This window comes from Drosophila mauritiana, chromosome 3L (assembly GCF_004382145.1).
Source record: "Drosophila mauritiana strain mau12 chromosome 3L, ASM438214v1, whole genome shotgun sequence".
NCBI classification, from domain to species: Eukaryota; Metazoa; Arthropoda; class Insecta; order Diptera; family Drosophilidae; genus Drosophila; species Drosophila mauritiana.
Genome location: NC_046669.1, coordinates 13,108,800 through 13,135,247, shown reverse-complemented (window position 1 = coordinate 13,135,247; position 26,448 = coordinate 13,108,800). Strand labels below are relative to the sequence as shown.

Sequence of the window (26,448 nt, the reverse complement as noted above, 5' to 3'; positions counted from 1 at the left end):
CGGGCCGCCTACATACAACCACTGCGTCACAACCGCCGAAGAGCAACAACAAGTATGGCAAACACGAAGGCAAAAAGAAGGCAAAATCAGCAGCGTAAACAGTTGTCATCGCCCACTGACGAGTCTTGTTGAGCGGCCAATCAATCGATCAATGACTAACGATCTGTTGCCACATCTACCCCGCACTGGATACCTTTTCAGTTTTCGCCATAAACAATTGTACAATGTGCAGTAGCGACAGAATGTCTTCGCAAGTCGACTGTTATTGCAAAACGATCAGCTGGTTATCAGCCAGTTGTTTGGGCCAAATGTTTACTCCACCTAAGCAACCATTAGTCACCAGCGCCATAAGCATTTTCTTTAGAATCACGAAGTGACCCACGCGCACAGCTGTGGTCGGCATAATAGGGTTGTATAAAATGGATTTTCCAAGACTATCACAAAATTATAAAACCTTTTAAATACAAACCATTTCGTGTTAAAAAATAAATAAAAATCAATTTTAAATGAATATAATATGAGAACAAAGTTTGTCAGGAGAGTCGTTGATAATGAAAACCTTACTTAACTTATTGAAACATGGGTTGCCTCAAACTTTAGCCAAGAATATTTTACTTGAAGTATTGTGTATGTTACTAGAATTATTCTGTATCGTTTCTGTATTCATTTCGCTGATAGGATTTCTTCAAACATTTCTCAATTGTTTCATTATTAGTATATTAACCTCAATTGTAGATCTGAGAGAATGTGCATGATCGTGTATGAATGTATATAATCAGACGGCCGGCGGCGGCACGCCCACCTATCTTTATCCGTTAGATTTATTTTCCAAATACTTTCTCGTTGTTTGGGCGAAACACTGCGTCGCCAGGCATATAAAATGGAAATAATTCATAATTAAATATTGCACATCTCTGTATAGATATGAGCAAAGTGAATTGTATACGTTTATATCTGATTATACATATACATGCGATTTTTGTTGTTATAATTGCCATGTAGATACACGAGCGAAATGCAATGCCAGGCATTTATGCATTTCAGATGTTTTTCTCGGAACTCGCATTTCAAATGTAAATATATCTTTTTTCCGAAACGGGTCAAGATAAATAAATCAGTCTCGTGAAGTTATTGTATCAATTTACCAATAAAGCATCGAATTTTTAAGATTGCAGCTTATGGATAAATAGTGTATCTCACACACAATTCTTTAGAATTTTGAACTGCTCCTTTTATGGCCTCATGAATGAAACGTAAGCCGTCAAAACAAATCGCATTGAATGACTCAATCAAAAGCAATTGTATATCTAGCTTAATGTGCTGAAATCGAAGAACCCCCGATTCTCATAACAAAGTGAAACAAATATGAGTTTCAAATTTGGTATTTCAATGTGAAACTCTAGCAAATAAGCTAAAGATTGCTTTTCGATTGTATTTCTAAACTTCTTGGTAAACTTTTTGGTAAATATTGAGTCATTACTGATAGGTTTTAATAAACTTCTAACTTAATTTGAGTATGCATTGGTTAGTTTCAATGATTTTCTCAGATATAAAATATTTTTTGTTAACTTAAGATCAAAAGCTTTCAGCTTTCCTTTGCTACATCGACTAACCCGGGAATGTTTCAAATATATACGACTTTTTTCCCATTGTGCTGACTGCTACTACCATATAGTACTCCATTACCGTTAATATCGAACATTGGCTCAATTAACCTAACCGTTTCGAGAGGTAGGTTATGGATTTGCGGTCAGTTTGTTGATTATTGCCTGGCCGTTAATTGCCCATCGACAGGTGAGGTTTCCCCCGTAAAAAAGCCAAAACTATACAAAATAAATCCTGACCGGTCGCCCCCTTAATTATATAACTGAATCAAAGGTTTTCACGTACTCTGTGGCAAGGAACCTTCACTCACTCTCTCTCGGAGCCGAGCTACCAAATTGAGTGAGTTTTTATTTTGGCGCGCTGTGGCGGTGCGCAAACTCGGCTTGTTCCCATTCATGCCCGCGGGTATCGGCGTACCCATGCCTCAGCCACTACCACTCCGTTTGAGCCAAGTCCGAATGGCTGCGGTGCTCAGCTGCTCAGTCTGTGACCAGCGCTCGAGCCGATTCGTTTGGCGCAATCCTCGTCCTGCAAACGGAACTCACGCGGCGGCTGCAGCTCGTTTTTTTCCATATTTCCACTATCCACACATTTCACGGCTGCGTTTCTTGCGGTTTGGCTTTCATTGTTTCTCGGTCCGCAAACGCTCGTTTCACGTTTACACCTTTTACGGCTCCCATTCTATAACGCTGCGGGCCGCAAAAACGACATGGAAAAATGGTTAGGATACTATCGACTTGGCTTTAACCGTCACACAGTTTAGTTTTGAGTTCACACTGAGAGAAAAGTAGCGAAAATTTAGTGAACCGAATCAAAATTTTGTGCATTTGTGCGGCCGCCGCTGGCACCGTGATATAACAGGAGTTGCCGCTCGACTTTCTCTACTCACTCTCCCTCTCTCGCGAGTCGAAGTCGTACTTGAAGGTCTCCATGTGGCAGCTCCATTGACCAGGAAGGCAAGCAACCGGAGCGCCCAAGTTAACGTAAGTCCAGCGATTCCCTTAACGGCTCTATAATGCCACATTCCGTTGGGTGACTGACCCACGTCCGATTACCCTTAAACGCAAATCTCCCGAAAGAAACTATACTCCTCCAACCGGGTACATATGTGTGTATGAAACAATTTGCGGCTCTTTTGAGTAATTATATTTTGTTTTGGGCACGCAACTGGGGAATTAGCGGACAGTCCTCCACCTTCTTTACTCCCGTGTCAAGAGCGCGTAAGTGTTTTCCATGTAAATCTTGGCCCACGGGTCGTATGGGTAATGTGCTGTTTGGGCGCGTCGTGGACTGTCAGCCGGCCGTCAAATTCGAATTGGTGTGAAAATGGCCCGAAACGTGACTGTGGACACCTCTGGCAGCCCGAACTTGCAGATGACTCTGTGTGCCTAAAAATCTATCACGGTTTTGGCTGTTTGTTTATTTAAGATTTGAGACTCGTGTGAAATTGTGCAGCATTTCAAATATTACATTACAAAATTCGATATATATATATAGACATTAAAGTGCGATCAAAACTATATACATTGTCGTAGGACTTTATTCAACAGTGAATAATAATGAAAAATCACGTATACGCCTTGTTGAGTCCTAATTACTTGCGAAATGCCGTAAAAGTACTTAGTGAATACAATCGCCCAGGGACAATGTTATACATCCCATATAGCTCATATCCGTTTAATTTAAAATGCCAACTGCTGCCAAAGGCAGAAACCCTCAATTTGAATGCCTCATTTCGCTTAATTTCCCTTGTTGCACACTAAAAACATGGCCAAAACTTTTTACGCCACACTCATTGCATATGTAAAGCGAAATTAATATGTTGAGTCATGCAATTCGACCGCCCCCGCCCCTCCACCTGCCTAATTATTTATTTAAATTTCGTTCTGTCGACGGCGAAAACTTCCGAGTCGAGTTTTCGGTTCATTAAGTTGAGATTGTCACATTTCGAGGGTTTCATTTCGCAGGACTCGGTCGTGAATGCAGTTAATTAGCTGTGACCTGAGCGGGAAAGTGGAATTGCAGATAGAGTTCCGCTGCTGAGGGAAACGGATGCATTCCGAAATCAAGGTTGATGTCCCCACATTGGCTCAGATTATGTGTGTCATCATGGGGTAGGTGATGCCGGGCGATCACATTTCAGTTTTATTGCCTCGGCGATGGCAACACTTTGTCTCTGTCACAGCCGGAGGTCCAGAAGGGGTAGGATTGGTGGGGGATTTCGGTTACCAGATAGCCGGTGGCCAGTGAAAATAGTTTCTGCTAGCGTTTGCTTAGGAGCCGGTACCATGTTTGCTTGGAGCAATGAAATCCTCGAAGCTCATGAAATCAACAATCCCCCCTTCCTTTACACGCTGTATTTACCCCCATCTTGGCCTGAACTGTTGTATGTTAATAAAGCATTTTATGGCAGCACGTGCCCTTTGGAAGGAAAGTTGTGCTTAGTCGGCTCCACACTTGTGGACCTTCTCCTTGGTAGGTTGCTGCCGGTCCATTGACATATCCGCAGACAAAGCGGCGCTGTTTGGTTGCCGGCTGGGGTGCCTGCCCCTATCCTGTGAAGAGGACACACATGACTGCCCCTACATTCCGCCCTTTTCGAGTTCCATTCTCGTGTGTGAGAGCGGGTGTAGGCCTTCGAATTTATTTAAAACTGCCTGCCTGGCAGCAAAGAAAGCAAAACATAATCGCTATTTTGATGTATTTATTGTACAGTAGATATTGTGTTCAAACAACTTCGTCGTGTCACTTGCCTAAGTCCATATTTCAGAAGTGATTATCTGAGTTTTTTTCTGTTTTCTAAGAAGATGTGGTCAAGGTTTTGAGTTCTTCTTGGACTAATCTTTTGTTCTTTAGGATTCCGCCTACAAGTACACTACGTATTTATAGAATTGATTCAATAAATTCTTGTGTTCTTATAAAGTAGTGTTCAACTTAGGGATATTGAACTGTATGTTTATAGACCTCGGCGTGTTTGTCCCTTTTCATGCCTGAAACATTTATTGCAAACAAAGCTCGATGGCAAAAAACTCACATTTTTCACAGTCACTGAGCAATTGGGCCTTTTACCCTTGGACGGGGTTTCCCACCCGGCATATCGCTCCGCCATTGACTCACCAGGCCGCCAGCAAGCGATGGAGTCATAAAGCGTCACCAGTCCCAGTCCCAATCCGAATCCCAATCCCATTCACTTCTGTCCTGGTAGGTGCGGCTTCTGGTGCCGCTGTGGCATGTATTTTATTGCTCATGTTGAATGTCTAAACGATATAATTGACTGCCAGCCGTAGGGGGCGGCGCACGAAACGGTCGAGATGGGACAAGGCCGATTCCGGCTAATTTATATATGCATATAATATACATACCAGACCCCGGCCTCCCCTTTCAAATGACATTGGGTACAAGAAAAACCCGAAATTATGGGGAAACGATAATCAAAAAACATTTGTGGAAAAACTCCCGCCATTACGGTGGAAAAACAAAGTGAAAAACTTGGCAGCGAATGCAAATCCCGGTCAGGAAGAGCAGTTGAGCGGGGAACGATTTAATTTGATTAAAGCTTTCCATAAATTTCAACTCACTCAATGTCTGCGCCTCGGGGCATGCAACACTTTTTCGGAAAAAATCGCCTTGGCAAACGGCCCGGAAATGCATTGGTCGGAAAAAAGGCAAAAAGGGCGTCCGCCACAATGCGATTTCATTAGAAGTTCGTCGATGAATTCAATGCAAAACTGCTTTTCAATCATGGCCCCTAAAATATTTGGCCAGCGGCTAAACCAACACACTTCCACTGACACAGGGACACAAGGACACAGGGACGTCACAGGCGCACAAGCGAGGCGGTTCCGGTTTCCAGTTTCCCCACACACGTATCTACAAATAATATCAGTTTCAAATGCATTTCCGGTTTCAAACATTTTGTTTCTGAAGTCGTTTTTACCTTATTAGCTGTTTACCCTGATAGAATACCTAGAATCTCCGTATAGCTTGAATATTGAGTGGACCATTTTAAACAATTAAATTGAACGCTTATAATATCCCATTGAACATCATTAAATCCTGATAGAATCCATAGAGTTCAAGATCACACTTTTATGCCACTTAAGTTCAAATTCCTGTTTTTCCATTAATTAGACCCTCATCCATCATTATTTAATAAGTATTTCCCTAAGTGCACCAAAGCTCTTTTAGTACCAATCTTAATCCTGGGGCTCCATCTGTGCGGAATTGTAGAACGGAACACGGAGGCCGAGGCGAGCGAAGTGTCACATCAATTGAATTGAATTGCGGCTGTGGGGCTGAATCCTCCACCTCCACCTCGGACCGAATGGAAGTGGGCGCAGACTATTTATAGCCACTGTGATGCTGATTGGATGCACTTGAAGTCCATGTCGCCGCTGTCCGAATGCTGCTAAGCAGCAATTTTGGCTGATCAATTGCCTCCGATACCTTTGAGGGGATGAAGAGGCTAGATTGACTGCTCTAATTTCGTAATTTCCCCGGTCCGGAAGTGGATGGGCGGGTGGGTTTCCATCGGTCCAAGTCGGGCTGACTGGTAAATGACAGCTGCTTCTGCTGGCGCGGCACACACGTGCCTTATCTGCTCCAGGTCTCCTGGTCTCCCACTCTTCTGCTCTCGAGTATGTCAGTCAATTTAATGCCCGTGGCTGCGACGACAACGTGCCGGGAATGAAATTACAACAAAGCGACACTTTGCCCATTGCCTCAACGCGAGACAACTTATGCAAATGTGTCGGATTCCAAGTGCACCCAAAGGATGGGTATCCGAGTGTGTTACACAACGTAGGCTCATAGGTGGTGGGCTGCCCACGTCTTGACTTTGCGATGAGGCCTTTGCCATTGTCCTTAGCGGGGTAGCAGGAAAAGAGAGTGGAAAAAGAATAGCGGGCCCAACCAACTGTTGCAAGGACCCCGTCGCCTAACCTTGCCCACTTTTGGGGGCCAAACAGGTAGCCCAGTTGGTGGTGCTTAGCCTCTGGCATTTCGGTGCATTCCGATCCAAAATCCTAGCCCCAATACCAGGACAAACTGTCTGTCTGACTGTCCCACTAATGAGATGCAGGCGAGCCAACGTCAAGGTCTGTTTACTTCCGCGACGAAGGCGGCGACAAAGACATCCATTATGTTTTGGCCATGGCAGTGGCTTGCAACAGCTTGCAACATTTGCCACTTGCACTTTCATCACAGCCCACAACAAAAGCATTTAGCTGCCCCCAAAACCCACACTTGCAATCGCATTCACAATCACACTGCCATTTCCTCTTGGCCTTCGCCGGGAATTTTGCGCCTGAACTTGTCAAATAAAGGATTCTCTTCCTCTGCTTCTTACCATTTCAGCAATGCTTTTGGGCCAATTCGTTTGACAATTGAGGAAGTGAGCCGCAACTTTTAAATGAAGAAACATGGGGAATGGCATGAACAAGGTAAGAACGAGGTTACAAGATTTATGGCTGACAAAAACACAAACAGAAGCCGATGACAACCGTTTTCAAGGTCCTACACAAAAGTCAAGCAGCCATAATTGCAGTATTTTCAGAACCAAAATGCAACCTTGCAACCAGACATTCATATCTTTCAAATAAAGTATCAAAAATATATATTTTTTGTATTATTATGACAGCCATTAGCTCAAATATGAATAGTATGCTGCAAAAAATAATTTTTTTAATATATAATATAATTATAAGAAATTCTTTAACCCTTCAGTGGATTGACTTTACGTTTTTGAAATAATTTTTAGAATATTTGGTCTCCGGCTTAAAAAAGCTAGTAATGTTTGGCTGCACTGTTCGGCCGTATAGATCGGTGATTCAATATCGATAAACAAACTGGTTCCGCAATATCGTGGAATTGGTGCTCTGGTACCAACTTTTCAGTCTACGATTGTTGTCACGGCAACTTGTCAATGGCAACAAAAACTGAACGACATGCAAGAAATCCAATAAAATAGGCTACCCATTTTCCGTCTCCACGAACAGCACTCTAAATCGTAGGCACACCAAACCATATCATATTGCTATCTGATCGCCCCAAAATGAACTGGCACATGGGAAAGGTAAACCAGGAGCAGCCAGAGCCTAATCCCTGAACCATTTGGTTTTTTCTCGCATTTCTTTTAAGGTCTTGCCGGGACTTTATGTGGGCAACTATCGCGACTCCAAGGATCACACTCAGCTGGAAAGATTCAAGATCTCGCACATCATCGCCATACATGACAGTCCGCGCCGTCTGCTGCCGGTAAATGATTTGTGTTCGGCATTCTGAGATGTCCACTTATGTTATTTTCCCTTCCTAGGACAAGCACTACCTGTGCGTGATGGCCTCGGATACGCCAGACCAGAATCTCTCCCAATACTTTTCCGTCTGCAACGACTTCATACACGCCGCCCGGCTTCGCGAAGGCAACGTGCTCATCCACTGCCTGGCCGGAATGTCGCGCTCGGTGACCGTGGCCGTGGCCTATATCATGACGGCCACACACCTCAACTGGAAGGAGGCACTGAAGGTAGTTCGAGCTGGTCGCGCAGTGGCCAATCCTAATGCTGGATTCCAGAGCCAACTGCAGGAGTTTGAGCAGTTTAAGCTGCCCGAGGAACGACGCCGCTTAAGGGAACGCTTTCCATCCTCGGCTCTGGAGCAACTGGATCGCACCAAGGTGGCCACCGCGCTGGACAACTACCAGGAGTTGCTGCAGAACCGCGACATCTGCGAGGGTAACTGCTCCCGCGGCGAAAAGTGTCCTACAGGTGCGGACGAGGACGTAGATGGGGTTAATATTTGTCAGGGGGAGGAAGAAGACGAGGGTGAAGGCGAGGGCTTGGGCAAAGTCAGGCGAAGCTTGGCTTACACTCTAAACTTCGCGGTGGACCAATGGAAGACCAGTACCTTTAAGAAGGATCCGAACAATGACCCACCACCGGATTTTAGCTTGGGCAGGGACCTTATGCCAAGTGTGCGTTACTACGATCCGGAGTGCGACAAGGGTCAATTCGTCAAGAATGTGGATTCGGACAATGATGAACAGTATATTGCTTTTAAGACATCAACAAAGCAAGGAGCCAAGTCCAAATCAAAATTTAAAAAACGACGTGTACCAAAATCTGAATCCTGCACCCAAAGCTGTCTTGAGAAACCATAGTTACCACTAATAAAATAATCATCCGCTTCACGTCTCGTATAATTTTTGTTTTACTTTCCATTGACGAACCAGAAAGAAAATTTCATTGATAAAAGATCCAAAATTATTTGAAATGCGTATTAATGACCCCACGATTTTTTTTCTGCGCAGGCGTCTGCAACATGGACCCCACGAAGGGCTTGTTCCGACGTCGTCCCTCCAACGCCTCCACTCACTCGCGTCTGCGTGCCCAGTCCTCCAACGCCAACGCCTCGTCCAGTTCGCTCAGCGTGAGCAGTGCCGCCGCCCAATCCTGCCCCACATCGCCCAAGAACTCACCGCTGCCCATAGTCCGTCGCTCGGTGGGCAATGAGCGCATACCCGAGGACGAGATCGTCCTGGAACAGCCGCCCACCACATCCCGTGAGGCCGCCGAGTATGCCGCCGCCTTCGAGGATGCTCGCCGTGAGCAGGAGCAGCGCCAGCAGCAGCAGCAGCTGTCCAGGAGTCAGCGCTCTCCCCGGCCGGGCAACTCCTCGAGAGAAGCGCCTCGGGTGAGTAGCGCCGGCAGTCGAAGGGAGTCGGCGGCCAGGGAGGGCAATGGCTCCGCACAGCTGCAGCGGAGTGCCAGCACGGTCAGCGGTTTCGGAGTGCGTCCACGGAGTAGTCCGGCTGGACTGCACGCCTACACGGGTGAGTGAGGTCCTTAAGTTGGTTGTAAACGATGAAGCGGTAATGAAATATCTCTGATTTATTCGTTTAGTTTAATTTGTTTCAACATTTTTAAAGTAGTTGATTAAATAAGTCGGACGCTTCATCGTTTACAAACAACTTTCGGAGATTTATAGTAAGTTTGTTTTTAAGGTATACAATAAAATGGTATTTCTTGACCTTTGCCAGGATCGGTTCCTTCCTCCGTCCACGGTTCCCGAGTGGATTTGCGTGATGCTGACAAGGGATCGGCCATATACCTGGGCTGTTCCGCACCGAGGGCCTCCACACTATCTATATCCTCGTCGAGAGGCTCGTCGGGAGGCTCGGCTCCACCCTCACCCTGCCACACTCCTCCCGCCAGTCCACGTCATGGCGTAAAAAGGTCAGTGCTCAATGTCCTGCAGCTATTTGGTAACCCAAACTCTCTACCACCACAGATCCACCAGTCTGGTGAAGAAGCCGAGATGAAGTCCAGAGCAAGCCGTCATTAGGCGAGGAGAATTTGTTGTAATGCGAGTTGCATTGACACCCACTGCATATAATCTGTAATCCTTAAGCGACTTGCACTCTTTGGCAAAATGCGCTCGTGACCTGCAGACTTGTTTGGAAGGGGACCATGGATTCCCACTTGGGATTCGTAGGATCCTCGAGTAGCTTACTCTTGTTAGACGCTTGGGCTGAGGAATCCTTCGTTTTCGGCTTTGGCTACTAAAAGTTGTTGATCAATTTTTAAACCGCATTCGAGGCACTCGCCTTCGAGTGCAGCCTGAATTAAGAAAATCAAATGTTGAGAGATTATTTTTCAGAGACGCATTTAAGAAATACCGACATATACATATACACATATTTACTGTATATTATATAGCGTATTTATTTATACGCGCAGATTTGTTGTCGGTCCATTTGGAAGGACTGATTCCCCGGCCTCCTGGTTATGGCCATTTGTTAGTTTTGTACCGAAAGATGGCGCGTGCAAGCGATTGTGGAGACAGTCGAACAATAATTGAGAATTGTACAATTGCGTATTTTTGATTACACCCACTGTTGTTGCAAATATTTTGATAGCGAACCAAAACTAATTGGGCGAATCCCAAGGCAAGCGTTATATACATTCATACATACCTAGTTGATATAGTATTGACATATGAGATTTGAGATTGTTATTTAGAGTTGTTGCATTGTGTAGCATTGAATATATAAACAAAGTTTATTAGCTCACCTCACCCTCTTTCTTCCACACACCAAGCAAATGAAAAACTCGAGATGAAAAGCAATACAGAGCGGACTTTTCCACATTAGATCACAAAACAAAATTTAACCAAAACAAACAAATCGCATTAAAGTGTGCTTTAAAGCTTGTGGCTTATCATAATGAAAACAAAACACGATTCAAATTATAATCGATAAGAATGTAAAATTATTTACAATATTTCCTAGAATATCGAAAACAATCTAAAGGACATTTGGGACATTTTTTCAAGCTGGCTTTGACAAAATATAAATGGTTCGGAGAAACACAAATACATACATATGGCGATGAACGGCGATGAATCAAATACTGTATTTATAATGCCTAGAGGAATGCACAAATCGGTTTTAAACTAAAGTTATATAAAGAATAAATCGTTAAGTTTGTCAAATTAATACAATTAATATACAATAATAAAAGCAACTGTCTCCAAGACGCAAAAATTGAAATGGAACCTAATTGCAACATAGAACATAATAAAATTGACCCTGGATATCCTTGGGAAATAGTCGTTTAATTTGTTACTCTTTATTTATATCATTTAGTTTAGGTTATAGACTATTTTAAATTGATTTAGGTTAGCGCATGAATGTGTTTAAACAACGACTAGATTTATAATCACTCTCACAATATGCTGATGCTACAGTTACCACAATTATATAACAGACTCCAAGGATTATGGGTCTGTGTACGACACTAAAAGCGAAACAAATACTTGGCTAAACATACTGAACACAAATTCCACTAAGATCCCTGTATCTGGGTTAAATAAGTACTAGGACACTGCCTTAAACCTCCACGTGGTTCATCAGCAGTGGCGTATTGGCAGTGGGATAAGAGGAGGGTCGCCTTTTATTATGTTGACCACCCACGATCTCAATACTTTGGCAGGACAAGGTCAGCGATAGGGTCGTCTCCTCATAGCGCGACTGTGTGGATCCTCCCGAGGAACGACGCAAGCCCGTGTAGGAGTCCACTTCCAGCAGTGCCTCGTCACTAAAGGAAAAAATGATTTTTAGCATTTATTTTGCAGGCTTAATTAATGTTGTCAAACCTGTGATAGCGATGATGCTCCAGAAGGCTACCAGCAGCAAACCGTAGCTTCTTGGGAGACTCCAGACTGGAAGAGCGGGTAAGCGAGTTTCTGGGCAAATTCTTCTGCTTGAGTGAGGAGCGTATTCCGTACTCGTTGGGCTGTTCCTGGGCCTGCTTTATTGTGCCCTGGATGAACTTGTTGAGTGCCCTGGATCCGCGTCTCTGAGATCGCTCATAAGTGCGACGAGTGCGTGCCTCCTCATCTTCTCCGAGTAGCCAGTATGTGCGCTGATCACCTTTTCCCTTCATGGAGATGACTCCTCGCTCCGCAAAGTGATAGCCACCCAGCCTATCTAGCAGTTGCCGGCACTGCCAGCTGCAATGAATCTTCAGAGGAACACCACTGGACTCCATGCGGGAAGCTGTATTTACAGTATCTCCGAAAAGACAGTAACGTGGCATCTTCAGACCCACAACACCCGCACAAACAGGTCCCGAGTGTATGCCAATCCGCAGGAGCAAGCGGTTTGTTGGCCGGTGACGGATCTTAAACTCTGATACGGCACTGAGTAGGTGCAACGACATGGTGGCTATTTCCGCAGCATGCAAGTCGCCATTGCGCAGCGGGAGTCCAGAGACTACCATGTAAGCATCTCCGATAGTTTCAACTTTATAGACATCATAGTGGCCAATGATTGAGTCGAAGCAGGTGTAGAGATCGTTGAGGAAATCTACCACCTGCAACGGGGTGCACTCAGCGGACATCGCTGTGAAGCCCACGATGTCGCTGAAGTAGATGCTGACCTGTTCGTAGTGTTCAGGGTCCACCTTGTGACCCTTCTTCAACTGGTCAGCCACGCAACGCGGCAGCATTTCGTGCAGCAGGGCATCGGTCTTCTTCTTTTCCTCCTGCAATTGATCCGTGCGATCGTCCACGAGTGCCTCCAAATTATTGGCATACTTCTCCATCATAGCCATCATATTATCGAATATGTTGGGTCTCATCCCTTTCCGCAGAGGTCTTAGTTTGGTGCGGATGGTTTTGAAATCTGGACGATCCTCTGGCCTCTCCGCCCAGCATTCTCTCAGGCACTCGCTGACGCAGTCGAAGGCCGTTTCCAGCGGTTGCAAGGATGGTCTGTATGGATTAAGGTAATCCTGCGGCTGAAGAACTTTCTGCAGGCATTGCATTGGGGTCAGACCCGTCTCGCCAAAGGGTCCTCTACGGACATGCATCTCGTACAGGAGAATGCCAAAGGAATAGGCATCCCCTCTTTGTGTACCCATGACCAGTGAGGATGGACCCTGTCGCAACAGCTCTGGAGCTCGATAAAGAAGCTCTGGAATAGGGAAGGTATTTAGAAACTTTAAAGCCGATTACCTAAAAAAGCGAACTCACTCAGACACTTGGCCGACATATGCTGCATATCTGTGGAGCTGTCTTCGATTCCTTGTTTGAAAGCAAAGAGGCCAAAGTCCGTTAGCTTGACCACCCAACGGGAGTCCACCAGGCAGTTGGAGGTGCATAGAGCGCCATGGAAACGAATGGGCGAGTCGTGCAAATAGATGACGCCCTGCCAGGATGGGGAAAGAGGTCAGTGGGTGGGTCGGCCATTAGTATAATGTTACAGCACTCACGCGTATAATGTCTGCCACCATGGAGGCAATGAACATGTTGTCCAGCTTGACGTCCTCGTTCTCCAGAATGTCCTGCAATGGAAAGGAAGTGGGAGTCGCTTTGGGTCTTTCAGGGAACTAGTTGACCGACTGACCTTAAGGCTGCCGCGGGTGCAGTACTCGCTGATGATGCAGATGTTTGGCGGATCCGTGCAGGCGCCTATGAAGGCGCATATATTGTCGTGCCGGGCATCTCGCAGCTGGAATAGATTTGGACATATTAAATGGATTATGCTCTATCATAGTTATCCGTCTTACCAGCTTGAGCTCCTTCTTCATTTCGCGGGTGATGTCCACGCTCTTCTTGCGCACCTTCTTGATGGCATACAGCTGACCTTTGTACAGTCCGATGGGCGTAAAGATTGTCGTGTAGCGGAAGTCGGCATCCGGATTGGAGCTCAGGCTCACCTGGCTGGTGCGGATCAGCGGATGGGTGGACTGCGGATGAAGACGACGCGGCAAGTGATTTAGCAAGTGCTGTTGTCAGACATGCAATGGCGGGAGAAGAGTCTTTAACAGGAGGAATACATGAGCCTTTTCTGACACATTCTCACAAAATAAAACACATGCAGCTTAAATGGTCCTTCTGCATGCACTTCAAAAGTGTTTCCTAGAACCTAATATGTATAATCCACACTTTGCTATAAATGTAGTTCAAGGTTTCTCAGGATAAATTTTGAAGAAACACTACCAATTTTTAACCAACGATAACATATCACTTTAAGGTTAATTTTTCCTGCCATTAGGCTAAGCCATCGCACTAAGATGACAGGGACTGGGACTTACGCGCGTCTGCTTCTGACTTTGTTGTTCCCGTTCGTTCTCATGGATCTGCACCTCGCGAAAGTCTATCTTCCAGAGCAGACTGTCCAGCTCCTGTTCGTACCGCCAGTTGCGATAGAGGACCAGCGAGACCAAGCTGAGCAGCAATAGAGCACCTCCGGCAATGGCCGCTGAAATTTCGCCAGTGTAATCTGCGATTTGAGAGATGGGGAAACAGTAAACTCACAGTATTGGTCAGCAAGCTCCCATACTCACTGACGCACTTCTCTCCGCCAAATCCGCAGCGCGGAGCAGCTGCTGGTCGCGTGCCACCCACCCAGTCGATGGGGCTGAACAGTTTGAGATCCTGCGGTAAACCAATGGAAACCAGGATTAAATCAAAACACAGGGGGCAAAACAAAACGAGGTGTGTGATTAATTGAGCCAGGCAGAAGCGCTTACCTGGTGCTGGACGGGTCAAGCGATTTATGGAGGAGTGGCAGAGAGCAAGTTACAAGGTAGGTATGTGAAAAACATGGATTTACTTACGGGCAATGCCTTGCTAATGCTGCTAAAGCTGCTGTTCCGGTGAATGAAGGTTCCCACGGGTCGCAGGCCCAGGACAGTCTGATTGCGACCATTCCGCACGGATCCTCTCGCTAATACTGTATAATTTCCAGCCGCATCGCCATTCTCATCAATGTAGACGTGATAGCTAAAACAAAAATAGAAATGTGTGTTAGCGCAATTGCCGGATTAGCTGTCAAATGGGCCAACACCCACCCCATGGCGCTGCGATATCGCGAACCCTTGATGGCCGCCACAATGGCGCTGCCGTTCCTGGGTCTTCCGCCCGAATCCAGGACTTCCATCAAGGCCTTCGCATAGAGATGCACGGCATCATAGAGATAGGCAGCCTCGGCGCTTATCTGGCAAGGAAGAAGCAAGAAGAGGTTGGAGGTCAGTCAATGGTTTTGGGTTTCGTCTTCGGTTTCATGGGAGACGAACTTGCTTTACTCCACCGAAGGGACCCAGCGGATTGGGGAAATTGAATGGCGGTCGCTCCATGTATTTGTTGACCTGAAAACCAAAACGGAATGAGGGTCAGAATGTGTGGTCAATGTGGCGAAAGGCCCGACAATTATGAGACGTGCGGAAGGCGGATGCAGCGCATCAATCACAACACTGTCAGGACCTGTCAGCGGACAAACCTCATTGGCAAAAGTGGCAAAGGAGACGGACGCCGTGGGCACAATGCCCAGATATGACTGAAAGGCCTGCACGGCCAATGGCTCCACATCCTCCAGCAGGAGTCCTCTTAAATACTTTTCTGGCTTGGCCGGATCATACTGTTCAATGTCTATGCCCACTACGAAATAGTCGCCCTTCGACAGAATTCCTCTTCTTTGGAGACTAACCATCAGTCCGACATGCTCATAGTAGTGACCCAAAATGAGATAGACTATTGGCATATGAAATGTGATTAGTATGCATGAAATTTCCACTTCAGGCCCTACTTACTCCTCGTGTTGGCGTAGGTCTGCTCCACCAGCGCCTCAAATGGATTGTCCATAAATCCGTGATGGTAGATGGTATTCCAAGTGCGAATGTCCCGGATACTGACTCCGGCATCAGTCAGTGTGCTTAGGATGGTCTCCGCCACAGGCTGATACTGACCACTGGCGTCGTCCAAGTAAAGAAAGCTCACTTGTGTCCAGTTAAAGGCCAGCAAAAGGGCCACTACGGACTTGGAGATCTGCGTGTCCGGTGGACGTGTCCTGGCAAAGGTGGGAAAATCAGCCTTGTTCGAGGGATCTCGATGGGTGCAGTACTGGAGGATAATACGTATTAATAAAGAGATTGCACAAGTACTTACTGCTGACTTACATAAGATATCATGGGCAGGTTAAAGGCGGCCGCCATGCGACCCTCGTGTACGCAAGTTTCCTGGGGGCCAATATAGGCGGCCACCTGCTGCGTCCACAGGGCCGCCGTTTGACGGATGCTGACCACCTCCTCACCGTAAGTTTCGGCCACGACGAACTGAAGGGAATGACCCCGATCCCTAAGTCGTCCGGCATTCACCTCCTCCACCGCCAGCGAGATGGCGCCTGAGATGGTGAGCCCGGGTCGGTTGTAGTCCAGGTTTCCCGGCCGCCGTTGCGAGGCCGTGAGGTAACCCAGCGTGAAGACCTCTCCATGAGTCGGCCGGATGTTGCTAAAAGCGAGCAGAAAGAGGGGCAGGAGCAGTGGATGCAGCAGTCCTGAGTGGTAGTTTCCAGCTGGAGCAGGACAGGGGTGAGCAAACATTACGCGGGGACGGGAATCGCGTGAAATGCTGCTCCTTTTTGTCAGGAGGGCGCTTAATTTAAACGGAATTATTTCATGCAACTGATGAGGGTTCTCCTTTGTGTGAAAGTGTCCTTGGCAACAGATGTTGATCCTTCGAGGAGATGCAACATTTTTGTTGAGTTTGCATTGCTCCCTCCTCCTTCGAATCCACTTCCTCCTTGTTTTGTTGTGGGTGTGCCCACTCCCTTCTGGTTAATTGCGTCCTCGTCTTGGCCAGCTCCCTGTGCCGTCAGTCGCTTCCTGTTCTGCAAGTAAGAGGACTTTAATCACAACATCGTTTTACTCAAGACTTGTGGAACAACACAAGGACAAGGCTGGGTCATGCAGGAGTGCCTCTGATTTATGCGGGGGCACATACATGGGTGTGTAGTACGCCCTGCCTCCCCAAAAGCCAACATCCATATGGGTGGGCAAATAACACATAAACTAATGCTGGATACTTTGGCGGAGGCACCATAAAAGATGGCTGCCGTAATGACGCACAAGATTTCATTTATATACACTTACGCACATGCCACTTGCTTAAGACAATTAATACAGTATAACATCTCTTAATCTTTCTGGAGATTTTAAGGGTGTTACTTGAATTTTGCTTTAAGGAGAATACTTCATTTTTGCAGCACCTAAAATTCTAAGTGATCTGCATAAATTATGGTTGAATTTTTATTGAAAGCCGGACGAGTAAACACATTTTGCTTGCAACTAAACACAAAGCGACAACTTGCTTAACTTAATGGCTTTCAAACAATTTTTGTTGTTTGCAATAAACTTGCCAACTGAAATTGTTTAGACGAATTCGGTAATAACAAGGATGTAAAATTTTAATTTGTCTGGATGAACTTAAGTTCGTGTCATCTTAAAAATAATGCCATAGAGAAAATTGCGTAAAGGACCTGTTTTCTATTTCTCACGAAATGTTTGGTAATAAAGAAGTTCACCTCGCTGAATGGATAAAGAACTTAAGTCGAAGCTCGTTTATCACAGTTCTAATTGTTTTCGGGGCGTGGCAAGGGCTGATAAAGTACATAGAGCCATTACGTTGGATGCTTCTTTATGTGTGCAACCTTAACAATGTGTTGAAATGCCCCGACATTAAACTTGCCACACATTTTGGTCAATGTAATGAAATTTTTATGAGAAATGGCGACGCATCATGTGTGATTTTTCCTGGGTTGCTGCATGGAAAGATGCTGATAGAGCCGCCACCCCAAGCCCCAATTCATACACATCCCGGTTCCTTTTGGAATGTCTTTGTTTGCCTTTTGTCTGCCACATCTCTCGCTGGACCCACAGACCCACTCCCCATGGCTGATTGCTATTTTCACACGCCCTGTGGATTCAGGGGCGATATTGAATATTGGCAGAACCTTTGCAACTTCTTGAAGCTATCACAGTAATTTATTATATTGACTCGAGCAGCAGCCACCCTTGGTTCTCCGCCTCCTCCCACGCTGCAGTCCAGAATCCACTTGAAAGTTAGCCTGGCATATTGACTTTTCCCTTTGACCCCAATGCTAAAAATTCCCCACTGTTCCATGACGGGATGCGCTCCCTTATTGGTCTTGTAAAGCGTTGCGTGCGGCAAGTCCGTTCTATTTATGCTAATACAAGTAGCTAACCCTGGTATCCATTTTTCCCCATCCTATGTCGTGGCTACAAACAACGTTACAAGTGGCCGCCATCGGCACTGGCATCGTTTAATAACGCTCCTTTGGCCGTAAATCTAGCGAAAGCCCGTGACGTGCCCATTGAGCCGGCAAGAAGAGTTCCCGGTTCTCCTTCCCGGTTAATTGTTGTGCCCTCCACCCAGAATTCTGAATCCAAGGAGAGTGAGTTTGGACACACCGGCTGCACTTGACACAACAATTTCGCAAGCGATTTATCCGGCAAACCGTCGAGGGTAGCCCAAAACTAAAGCCGCGGGAGTACGTTAAGTTCTTGTTTCCGCTCCAATTTGTCCGAATACCCAAGCTGGCCAAGGATACTGTGTCAACTGCTGTTGCATCCATCAGAGCTTCTCTCTGGGCTTACACAAGCCTAATCAAACACACGGCCAGGTATCATGTATCCAACAGTGCAGGCAAACAACTCTTTTAAGATATTTCCCTGCATTATGGTATGTAGTTTGATAACAAAATAAACAAATTGTGTCATTAAAGAAAACTAGGAGCTTAATCAAACGGACCTGAAGTATACAGATATCTAAGAGTATCAATTAATTATCCAAAATGTGAAGTTTATACTATTAATCTAAGATTTAAGATTGGTTTCATCTTGTAGCTACTTCATTTCCATAATGTATATTTCTTAAACTTCAGTTGAGAATGTTTGCGCCTCTACAGCATATTAATTGTTTACCCTATGATTTATGTAATTTGTTTTGAAACTTCAATCAATAGTGATAGGTATCAACGATTTCTCTTCGCAGTGAAGCTGCAGCATTGCACTTCCAGTTTAATTTGCCATTTTCATTGTTCTACCATCTGACGTTGTTGGCGGAGCAGTAGTGACTATTCAGGGGGGCGGCTGGGAAGCTGACGGATTGGGGATTGGCGTGAAGTTTGCTACACATTTTCCGAGCCACAGCCCACTCCGAGTGCCGGTGGCCCTCGCCTCTTGAGGCTGTCAGGCAATTAAATGCAATTTGTCTGCCATGCAAATGCAGCTGCAGCCAAAGCGGATGAAGTGGTGGCCAGGGGAGTGCCGACACTTGCTGTGCAGCTCCGCTGCCGCTGATTAATTTGACAATCTACAAGAGCCATAAACAACAATTTGAGCGTGAGAGAAATACGAACGAACGAAATTCGACGAGGAACGTGTGAAAATCAGTGGCAAAGTGTTTTGAGTTTAGCAGCTAGGGTTGAACAATCCATCAGCGATCGTAGATGACCATCGATCGCTTATCAAACGTCATAAAATGAGACTCCTAATCGTTATCTTATCGAGCTTTTAAGGAATGCCTCAGACGAATACTACTAATTTCATTTCAGTTACATTAAGAATGCAGACCGGAGTACAACTAGCTTTGTTTTTGACCCTCACAATAGGAGCGGGTGAGTAGATAGGTGGTACATACATAAATACTCAAGATCTTAAAGATAAACTGGGATCATTTGCAGTCTATGGAGAGACCGGATTTTTCCTGAACACACGTCGCGTCCAGGAAAATGCACAGCCAATCGAGGCGGAAGTGGAGGCTCTGGTAAGAAGCTCCTTCTATGCCGCAGATCCCACAGTGTGAGTCATGTGTATACCTGAGTATTGCCCAATAGATAACCTTTGCTATTTTAGCGTAACCATTCCCCGCTGGCTTGGCAACATCTCCTCGCCGGAGATCTCCGCGGTGGTTTCTGCCCGACTTCAGCAGCAGGATAGCAATATAATTAGTGTAGATCTGTCCGAAGCCAATGATGAATCAGAGATCATCGACAGCGTGGCCAGCTTGGTGATCGTTCTGAGCAATCATTTCGATATGCCACTGGATCGCATTCTGGTCGTGGGTTTCGCGGAGGGCGCCCATTTGGCAGGTGGAGTGGCTGCCAAGGTGCAGCAGGACCTGGGTCGTCAGTTGTCGCAGATTACAGCTCTTGACCCCTCCTCTGGAGCGGAACTAGACCACAAGCTGTCCCAAGCCGATGCTGAGTTTGTGGAGGTTGTGCACACAAATGCCGGAGGAGAGGGCACTTGGGAGCGACTGGGTCATGTGGACTACTATCCCAACGGAGGACAAACACAGCCTGGCTGCACTACGGACTCCTGTTCGCACGAGAGAGCCTTCGAGCTGCTCGCCGAGATGTGGTCGCCGGAGAATGACTTTGTGAGCGCCCGTTGTGGTTCGGTGGAGACCTTAAGCGCCTCCAGCTGCCGCTGGTCCACCCACAAAATGGGCCAAAAACAGGAGGAGCAGCCTGCCTCAGGCATCTATTTCCTGGAGACCCAACAGTCCTCACCCTTCTCCCGTGGAGCCTACTTCATAAGCTTCCTGTGAGCAGCGGATCCAATAAAAAAGCCAAACGAATAAAGGAAACAAAGGAGCAACTTTGTCATTAGTCATTGCTGCAATGATGGTTGAAAGAGGAGGCATACGGCGATGAGCAAGTGCCAAAATTGATGTGCGTCAGGCGCTGGGCTCATTCATTATTTTAAAATCAATTTAAAAGGTCTTGCCTTCCAAAGTTTTGACGCACGTCCTCCGCCTGGCAAGGGAAGCCATCCTTGTCCTCGTCCTTATCTCATTTCCCTTAACGGTTGCAGGAGCACAGATAGGCGGAGTTCACAAGTTTCCCCTTTCCATATGCCAGATGTTGTCTGAAGTGACGATCCAGTCAACGTATGGAAAAGGAAAAGTTTATCGGCAATCGGCTCCTTTGAGTGTGCTTCAAGGATTTGCTTATATATCCGAATTGAGGCAGATTTATGCCACTGAAGGAGAACTCAATGGGATGTGCGTGAGCTTCGTGATAACTTCAGATAAATCGTATTATTAAATGGTTTTTATTAAACCAAGGGGAATACCATGGAAATAAAAAGAGGTTTGGTGGAAAACCACATTAGGGCAAATTTCTTTTGGTTATTAATGTACCACTAGCCTTTACTTTTTTTTTCGTTTAATGCATGTGAAACGCTACCTAAAATATCTAATTTCCATAGTGAAGAATATTAGTGGGGTATCCACAAATATTTAACTCCTTCAACGATTATGCAGTCAGGAAAGTTAATTAATTTGTTTTAAATATTTTAGTAAGTTAGTAGCCGCCACGATAGCGTTTCGTGAGCCGTGGCCCATCTCCGGAATGGAAGTTGTTGCGCATATTTCCGTGCAATATTATAGGAAAATTCCTTTGTGCGACGGCATGCCTTAACTTTTTTCCAAACCGGGTGGCCACCCTCATATTGCTCCTCGAAATGCACTGGATGGCAGTCCGAAAAGCACCCACCACCCAGAAAAATCGCACCCTGGTGTGTGCGTGTCACTTGAAAGTCGCGCTAAAGGAAAACTGTCACAAATTGCATTTAAATGCGCTGTACTTAAGTTTATCTTTCGGGGAATGTGTACCACGAATGTTAGAAACTACCCCGGACTGCCTGCCCGGCTGCTGGTGCTACTTCCTTGAACCGGAACCGAAGTTTGTGGCGAAACCAATTTGCTGCGTGCCCGGTGCAAGTTTACTGGGCCAATCCTCTCGAGCAACCCCCTCACGTAGCCTTCGCACGGATTTCATTTCCCTTAAAGGCCAACGAAAGATCCAACTTGTGGTCACTTCATTACGAAACCTAGCGCCTTTATGACCCATCATCGCTCGTGGATATCAGACAATTAGCCAATTACGCTTGATGATGATCCATTGCCGGCTGATAAGAGCGCTCAACTTTCGCGATAGCGAGCGCCTAAAAATATGCACCGCTAATTGGGGTTTCATTAGCGTTGGATTCTCGGACGCGGATGAGCAGTCAACTCCTCTGTCGCAAGTCGCGTGATTTATTCGCAAGCGTTTTGGGGCGAAGATTTAAAGTTGCACATTTGTCAGTCGAAGTGGGTTAAGCGGGCATTAAACCCATAGCGCCGGCTCAGCTCCTCTTCTCCATTTGCCTGCACTTGGCCTCAGAACGGCCTGCTGGAAATCTCAGTTTCGTTTCGGATTCACTGGCTGAGCATTAAATGTCAGGCCATAAAATAGAAGCACCCGCCCCAGCAACCGCACAGCTAGGCAGGATCCAATAATGGGTCTGGAGGTGGGCCGTCATGTGACCAACCTCAGCACACCACAAACCCTGCTAAATGTCCATTGCTTTTTCACTGGGTGATTGCAGGGAACAGGGGTATATCAAATATTCAAAAAGGTTGTACAATTTTATTTCTTAACTGTTTATGAAATATTATATAGGTAGATGCTTCGTATAAGGCAACTTTCCAGGTTTCAGAATTACTCTAACTTTAATAAATATGACAAATTTTGAATATAGCTAAATAATTAAATAGACGGATTGATTAGATATGCAATAGAATAGAAATAAAATATAAAGACAGTGCAGACATTATTATAGTATCTAAAAAATAAGAATGATACTTATAAATAGAAACCAGGGATTGTTGTTTTTCAAGACACCCTTACTTTGCACAGGGTATTAACTAGTCGACTACAAGCCATGTAATTTATGTTTCTGTGTTTTTGCCACAACTCCCGCCATCGAGAACATTGCAAGCAAAAAATATAGCCATTACACAATGTGTAGGAGAAATTAAGTCGCAACAATTTCGTTTTCATTTCACTTTGTTTCGCTTTGAGCTGTTATTTCTGTTTTTTCCGTGTTCGCCTGCCATTCTAATGGTAATTCTAATGAGGCCAGGAATGCGTTTGAATTCGGGAAGTTGGAATTGATAAGGAATCTTTCGGCTCCCCAGCTGCCCTCATTTTATCAATTAAAGTTTCTTTTTGGTTGGAGGCCCAACACGCGTGTTGTTAAGGTGCTTCCTCTCCTGCCCCCCAGGCGAATTTTGCCTCTTTATGGCTATGTTAATTTCTGTACAACGTTTTTATGGGATGCCATTTGGGCGGTTCACCAACAGCGACCCGAGGGAAACCCTCGTCCATGCCATCCTACCCCCTGAAATCATTTTCTATATGTCTGGAATAGCAAGCCCCCAAAAAAAGTGTGCCAACTGTGGGTGAGGCTCTTTGTCGCCAACTCAACCGGTTGGCCCATTCTTGTTGATAAGCGCCAAAAGCTGAGTGTAACATATGTCGTTCAACCGCCCACCTGCTGCCACCACGCCCCCAGGTGTTTTACATTTGGAGCTGCCATGCAGATGATAAGCGGGCGTTTGTCCAACAATGAGGCAAAGTTGTAGCTCCAGCGATTGAAAAGCCATCTGCATAAAGGTTTAATTAAATTTCCATGACACCGCCACCGTCAAAGGTGCGAATGACATGCAGGTAGCGAGTGTTTTCAATGCGGTCTAAAATCCCTATATACATAGGGATACATACATACATGTGTATGTAAATAGATGAAGGAGCAATTTTGCGGGTAATTTGCGTTCCGTCGAGGGACATCCTCCACAGCACGCATAATCTCTTGGCCCCGTTTCGCCGCTAATCAGCAGTATTAGTTTTATATATATTGGGGGGTACTTAACTATTTAAATTTAAGTGCGTGAGCGTCGGTGACGTGGCTGATAACACCGTTCGCATTGCGGGCCAAAAATAAAATAGTAATGTGCAAAAACCGCCAAGTTTGGGCGCCGCCCAAAGGCCGTCTAATCCACGACTAATGCGCATTCTGGCCACGAGCATCAATCATCCATCATTTTGCGTTTGCCGAATGCAATTCCAAAAAGCCACACGCAAAGCACTCAAGTTGCCAGACAGACAGCTAAGACGTAGTGCGCAAAATAATAGCAACTAAATTGTTGATAATCGACCAACATTTATGGAGCAATTATTTAAGTAACACATTTTCCACAAAGTTGCTAACAATTGGTAATTAAATTCGTAATTATTCGAAAGTTTAAAACGAAATCAAAACCAACTGTTAGGGAAAGTACGCTGATAAGATTTTTGGCTGAAATTTTATAAGATACAATTTGAAAGGTAGCTTTAATATTGATAACGTGTTAGAGATTAAAATGCTTTTCAAAAATCCGTTTTTTTAACAAAACTATGTTTTGAGTTAGTGGATATACTAATATAAAATATCAAAATATCTACTACCTTTTTAAAGTGTCATTCAACTATTAGAGTAAGATTACAATTAGTAATTATCATCATTCTTATAACATTCTTAAATGCTAAACGAAAGAGCTTTGGCTAAAAGCAAATTCGCATTCTTAAGAAAAATTGAACTTTGTATTTATTTTATTTTATTTTTCATATTTTACTCTATAAAACAATTTAAATGTCATACTCTGCATAACACTTAACTGCACTGTTTAGAGAAGGTATTAAATAATTGTCATGCTATGATTGCTACTTTTTCGACCCCGACTGTGCCCAGAGGCGACTGTCGATTTGGCGTTGAGTGTGGTCAGTGACGGCGGGGCAGCGAGGTGCAAGAGAAAAGCGCGCCTAACAGCAGCAGCGGCAGCAGCAGTGGGCCAATGACGCCTCCCAACGCCCGCCGTAGCCCCCTCTTCGCCCCACCCACTCTGGCGATCGCAATTTGACAGTGTTTATGACGGCGCAGCCTCTGTCGCCACAAAGAAGTACGCGCTGGCATGCAGCGAATGCAACCGCGAGTGCAACTGCGAGTGCAGCGCCACGCGACTGACTCATTTCGGGGCTTGCCATGCAGCCAGCCAGCAACAACTATGCGAAATTTAAATAAATTGTGGAAAAATGCATTGCTCTGTGCGAGTTTGGCATTGTTTCCCCAACTGGCTTTTCGGCTTTTTTCGGTTCACACACCAATTTGTTGTTGCCTGCCCCTCATGTTTTTTATGACGCTTATCAGTTTTCAGTTTCGCAGGCCGAATTTATGTAAATCTTACAGCCAGCGATGATGGTATTTTAATTGCGTAAGAACTGTCATACGCACTGTTGGCGTTTGTTGATTTTGATTCTCTTTTCGAGGGTATATGCGCTGCAGTTTATGGTTTGTAATGCATTAAAGGGAACTTTCACCGGAAGTGTCTATATAGTGTCAGTTAATTAGCTATCAACATAAAACTCTATCAATCACTTTGGTTTATTTTTAAACAGATTAGATTTGAAAATTCCTCTGATTGGAACCGTGTGTTTAGAGTCACAGTGCTGATTGGCAAATTAAGACATTCATTTATTTTTGCTTTTTAAGCATAATTTTTTTTGTTTCTTTTGAATTAAACTTCTTATAATCGTTAGGGTGTGTAAACTTCGACTTTTGAACGTATTTGCTTTAAAAGAGCGTCGTACTTACTCTTTCACAGCCGCTTCATTGACGCCCGACTGCTAATTGGACTGCAATTGGATTTAGTAATTCCAAAGACCGATATTTATAGGCCACGGAGTTTGCGTTCTTTTTTGTTTGCGCCCAGCTCCGCGAAGCGTGGCTACCAAAAAATAATTGTTAGCTCTATTAAGACCTATTGGTTGGGTAGATCCAATCCACGCGGCACTTGGAAAGTTTGGTCACGTTCTCCTGGCAAAACGAAACAAACGCAGTGCCGCTGCAAAACTAGATATTCTCCGTCATTTGCGATTCCTGCATTAATGAAGCACTCGCGTTGCGGCGCGCGAATGTGCGATAATTTATTAGTGCCACATTTGCGACACAGATTTCGATTTCGGACCGCCGCCGCCGGTGGCCACCATCAAGTCAATTCAATTTCTTCACGCGCAGAGCGTCTGACCCCTTTTGGCCACCAATAATAATGCCGGGCCTATGCCAGTCTATCAGCACCAAATTTCGCCAAATCCCGCCGCCCATCGACACGATCCATTTATCCATCCGTCCATCCGTCGTCCGCCACCTGTTGCTCGAATCGCGCCAGCTGAACTTCGCATCCGCGCGAATGTCGGGCATGCAAAAGAGGTGACGCTGCTGGTGGGGTGACCCTGATCCTCCTCTGCGTCGCTGGTGAAATCAATTGTATTTCACAAAACAAATAGAGCACCGACCGTATTCGAAAACAATTTGTTTCTATCACAAACACTCGACACGCGTCGCCTTGTTTGCCTTCCAGTCCGCTCCACTTCCAATCCGACTGTCCGCAGCTTCGCGCGCGTCTTGAAACTCCCGCACTCGCAAACACACTCGCGTCCAGTGGGACCGCGCCGAAGGCGCTGGAAAATACCAAGCGACTTGCAAATAAATACCACAGTTCTCAATACCATTGCAGTTTCGGGAAATACCACATATACTTATATACCACCAAATTCAAATTAATTATTATAAGCAAACTCAAAGTCAAAATGCCCGCTAGACCACCTTTAAGGACATA

General features: G+C 45.5%; 3 protein-coding genes across 10 annotated transcripts; 2 read left to right on the top strand and 1 right to left on the bottom strand.

The window, feature by feature from the left end:
• Positions 1 to 2,102: 2,102 nt before the first annotated feature.
• LOC117139666 (protein phosphatase Slingshot) lies at positions 2,103 to 11,214 on the top strand. 6 transcript variants are annotated; one of them, XM_033302139.1, is made up of 7 exons: positions 2,103 to 2,588; positions 6,961 to 7,046; positions 7,744 to 7,860; positions 7,919 to 8,369; positions 8,912 to 9,433; positions 9,641 to 9,836; positions 9,892 to 11,214. In XM_033302139.1, exons 2-7 carry the CDS (start codon positions 7,026 to 7,028, stop codon positions 9,920 to 9,922), a joined length of 1,338 nt encoding a protein of 445 aa, XP_033158030.1. In that variant the 5' UTR covers positions 2,103 to 2,588; positions 6,961 to 7,025; the 3' UTR covers positions 9,923 to 11,214. The 6 variants fall into 6 exon arrangements, with proteins under 6 accessions (XP_033158030.1, XP_033158032.1, XP_033158031.1 ...); XM_033302141.1 differs by lacking the exons at positions 2,103 to 2,588; positions 6,961 to 7,046 and adding an exon at positions 7,498 to 7,612; XM_033302140.1 differs by lacking the exons at positions 2,103 to 2,588; positions 6,961 to 7,046 and adding an exon at positions 7,498 to 7,678 and having other exon boundaries at positions 9,901 to 11,214.
• LOC117139665 (speract receptor) lies at positions 11,197 to 26,253 on the bottom strand. 3 transcript variants are annotated; one of them, XM_033302135.1, is made up of 16 exons: positions 25,425 to 26,253; positions 16,065 to 16,774; positions 15,699 to 16,008; positions 15,389 to 15,639; positions 15,186 to 15,257; positions 14,961 to 15,106; positions 14,727 to 14,892; positions 14,640 to 14,645; positions 14,454 to 14,544; positions 14,202 to 14,389; positions 13,674 to 13,853; positions 13,511 to 13,615; positions 13,377 to 13,448; positions 13,138 to 13,312; positions 11,758 to 13,078; positions 11,197 to 11,699 (listed from the first exon to the last, which is right to left on the bottom strand). In XM_033302135.1, the coding sequence occupies exons 2-16, from the start codon at positions 16,485 to 16,487 to the stop codon at positions 11,492 to 11,494; spliced, it is 3,714 nt and encodes a 1,237-aa protein (XP_033158026.1). In that variant the 5' UTR covers positions 16,488 to 16,774; positions 25,425 to 26,253; the 3' UTR covers positions 11,197 to 11,491. The 3 variants fall into 3 exon arrangements, with proteins under 3 accessions (XP_033158026.1, XP_033158027.1, XP_033158028.1); XM_033302136.1 differs by lacking the exon at positions 25,425 to 26,253 and adding an exon at positions 17,037 to 17,114; XM_033302137.1 differs by lacking the exon at positions 14,640 to 14,645 and having other exon boundaries at positions 11,198 to 11,699.
• Positions 19,473 to 20,558, top strand: LOC117139668 (lipase member I). The gene is made up of 3 exons (XM_033302145.1): positions 19,473 to 19,582; positions 19,649 to 19,766; positions 19,821 to 20,558. Exons 1-3 carry the CDS (start codon positions 19,486 to 19,488, stop codon positions 20,515 to 20,517), a joined length of 912 nt encoding a protein of 303 aa, XP_033158036.1. The 5' UTR covers positions 19,473 to 19,485; the 3' UTR covers positions 20,518 to 20,558.
• Positions 26,254 to 26,448: the final 195 nt, after the last annotated feature.

What these genes read in the sequence shown, in the direction of transcription:
- LOC117139665 (XM_033302135.1), bottom strand. Translation starts at nt 16,487, where the DNA reads ATGTTTGCTCACCCCTGTCCTGCTCCAGCTGGAAACTACCACTCAGGA. An exon ending in ACCTGCCCATGATATCTTAT is followed by an intron (nt 16,009 to 16,064) that starts GTAAGTCAGCAG and finishes ATTATCCTCCAG; the next exon opens with TACTGCACCCATCGAGATCC. An exon ending in GACCTACGCCAACACGAGGA is followed by an intron (nt 15,640 to 15,698) that starts GTAAGTAGGGCC and finishes ATATGCCAATAG; the next exon opens with TCTATCTCATTTTGGGTCAC.
- LOC117139666 (XM_033302139.1), top strand. Translation starts at nt 7,026, where the DNA reads ATGGGGAATGGCATGAACAAG. An exon ending in GTCCGCGCCGTCTGCTGCCG is followed by an intron (nt 7,861 to 7,918) that starts GTAAATGATTTG and finishes TTCCCTTCCTAG; the next exon opens with GACAAGCACTACCTGTGCGT. An exon ending in TGGACTGCACGCCTACACGG is followed by an intron (nt 9,434 to 9,640) that starts GTGAGTGAGGTC and finishes GACCTTTGCCAG; the next exon opens with GATCGGTTCCTTCCTCCGTC.
- LOC117139668 (XM_033302145.1), top strand. Translation starts at nt 19,486, where the DNA reads ATGCCTCAGACGAATACTACTAATTTCATTTCAGTTACATTAAGAATG. An exon ending in GACCCTCACAATAGGAGCGG is followed by an intron (nt 19,583 to 19,648) that starts GTGAGTAGATAG and finishes GATCATTTGCAG; the next exon opens with TCTATGGAGAGACCGGATTT. An exon ending in TATGCCGCAGATCCCACAGT is followed by an intron (nt 19,767 to 19,820) that starts GTGAGTCATGTG and finishes TTGCTATTTTAG; the next exon opens with CGTAACCATTCCCCGCTGGC.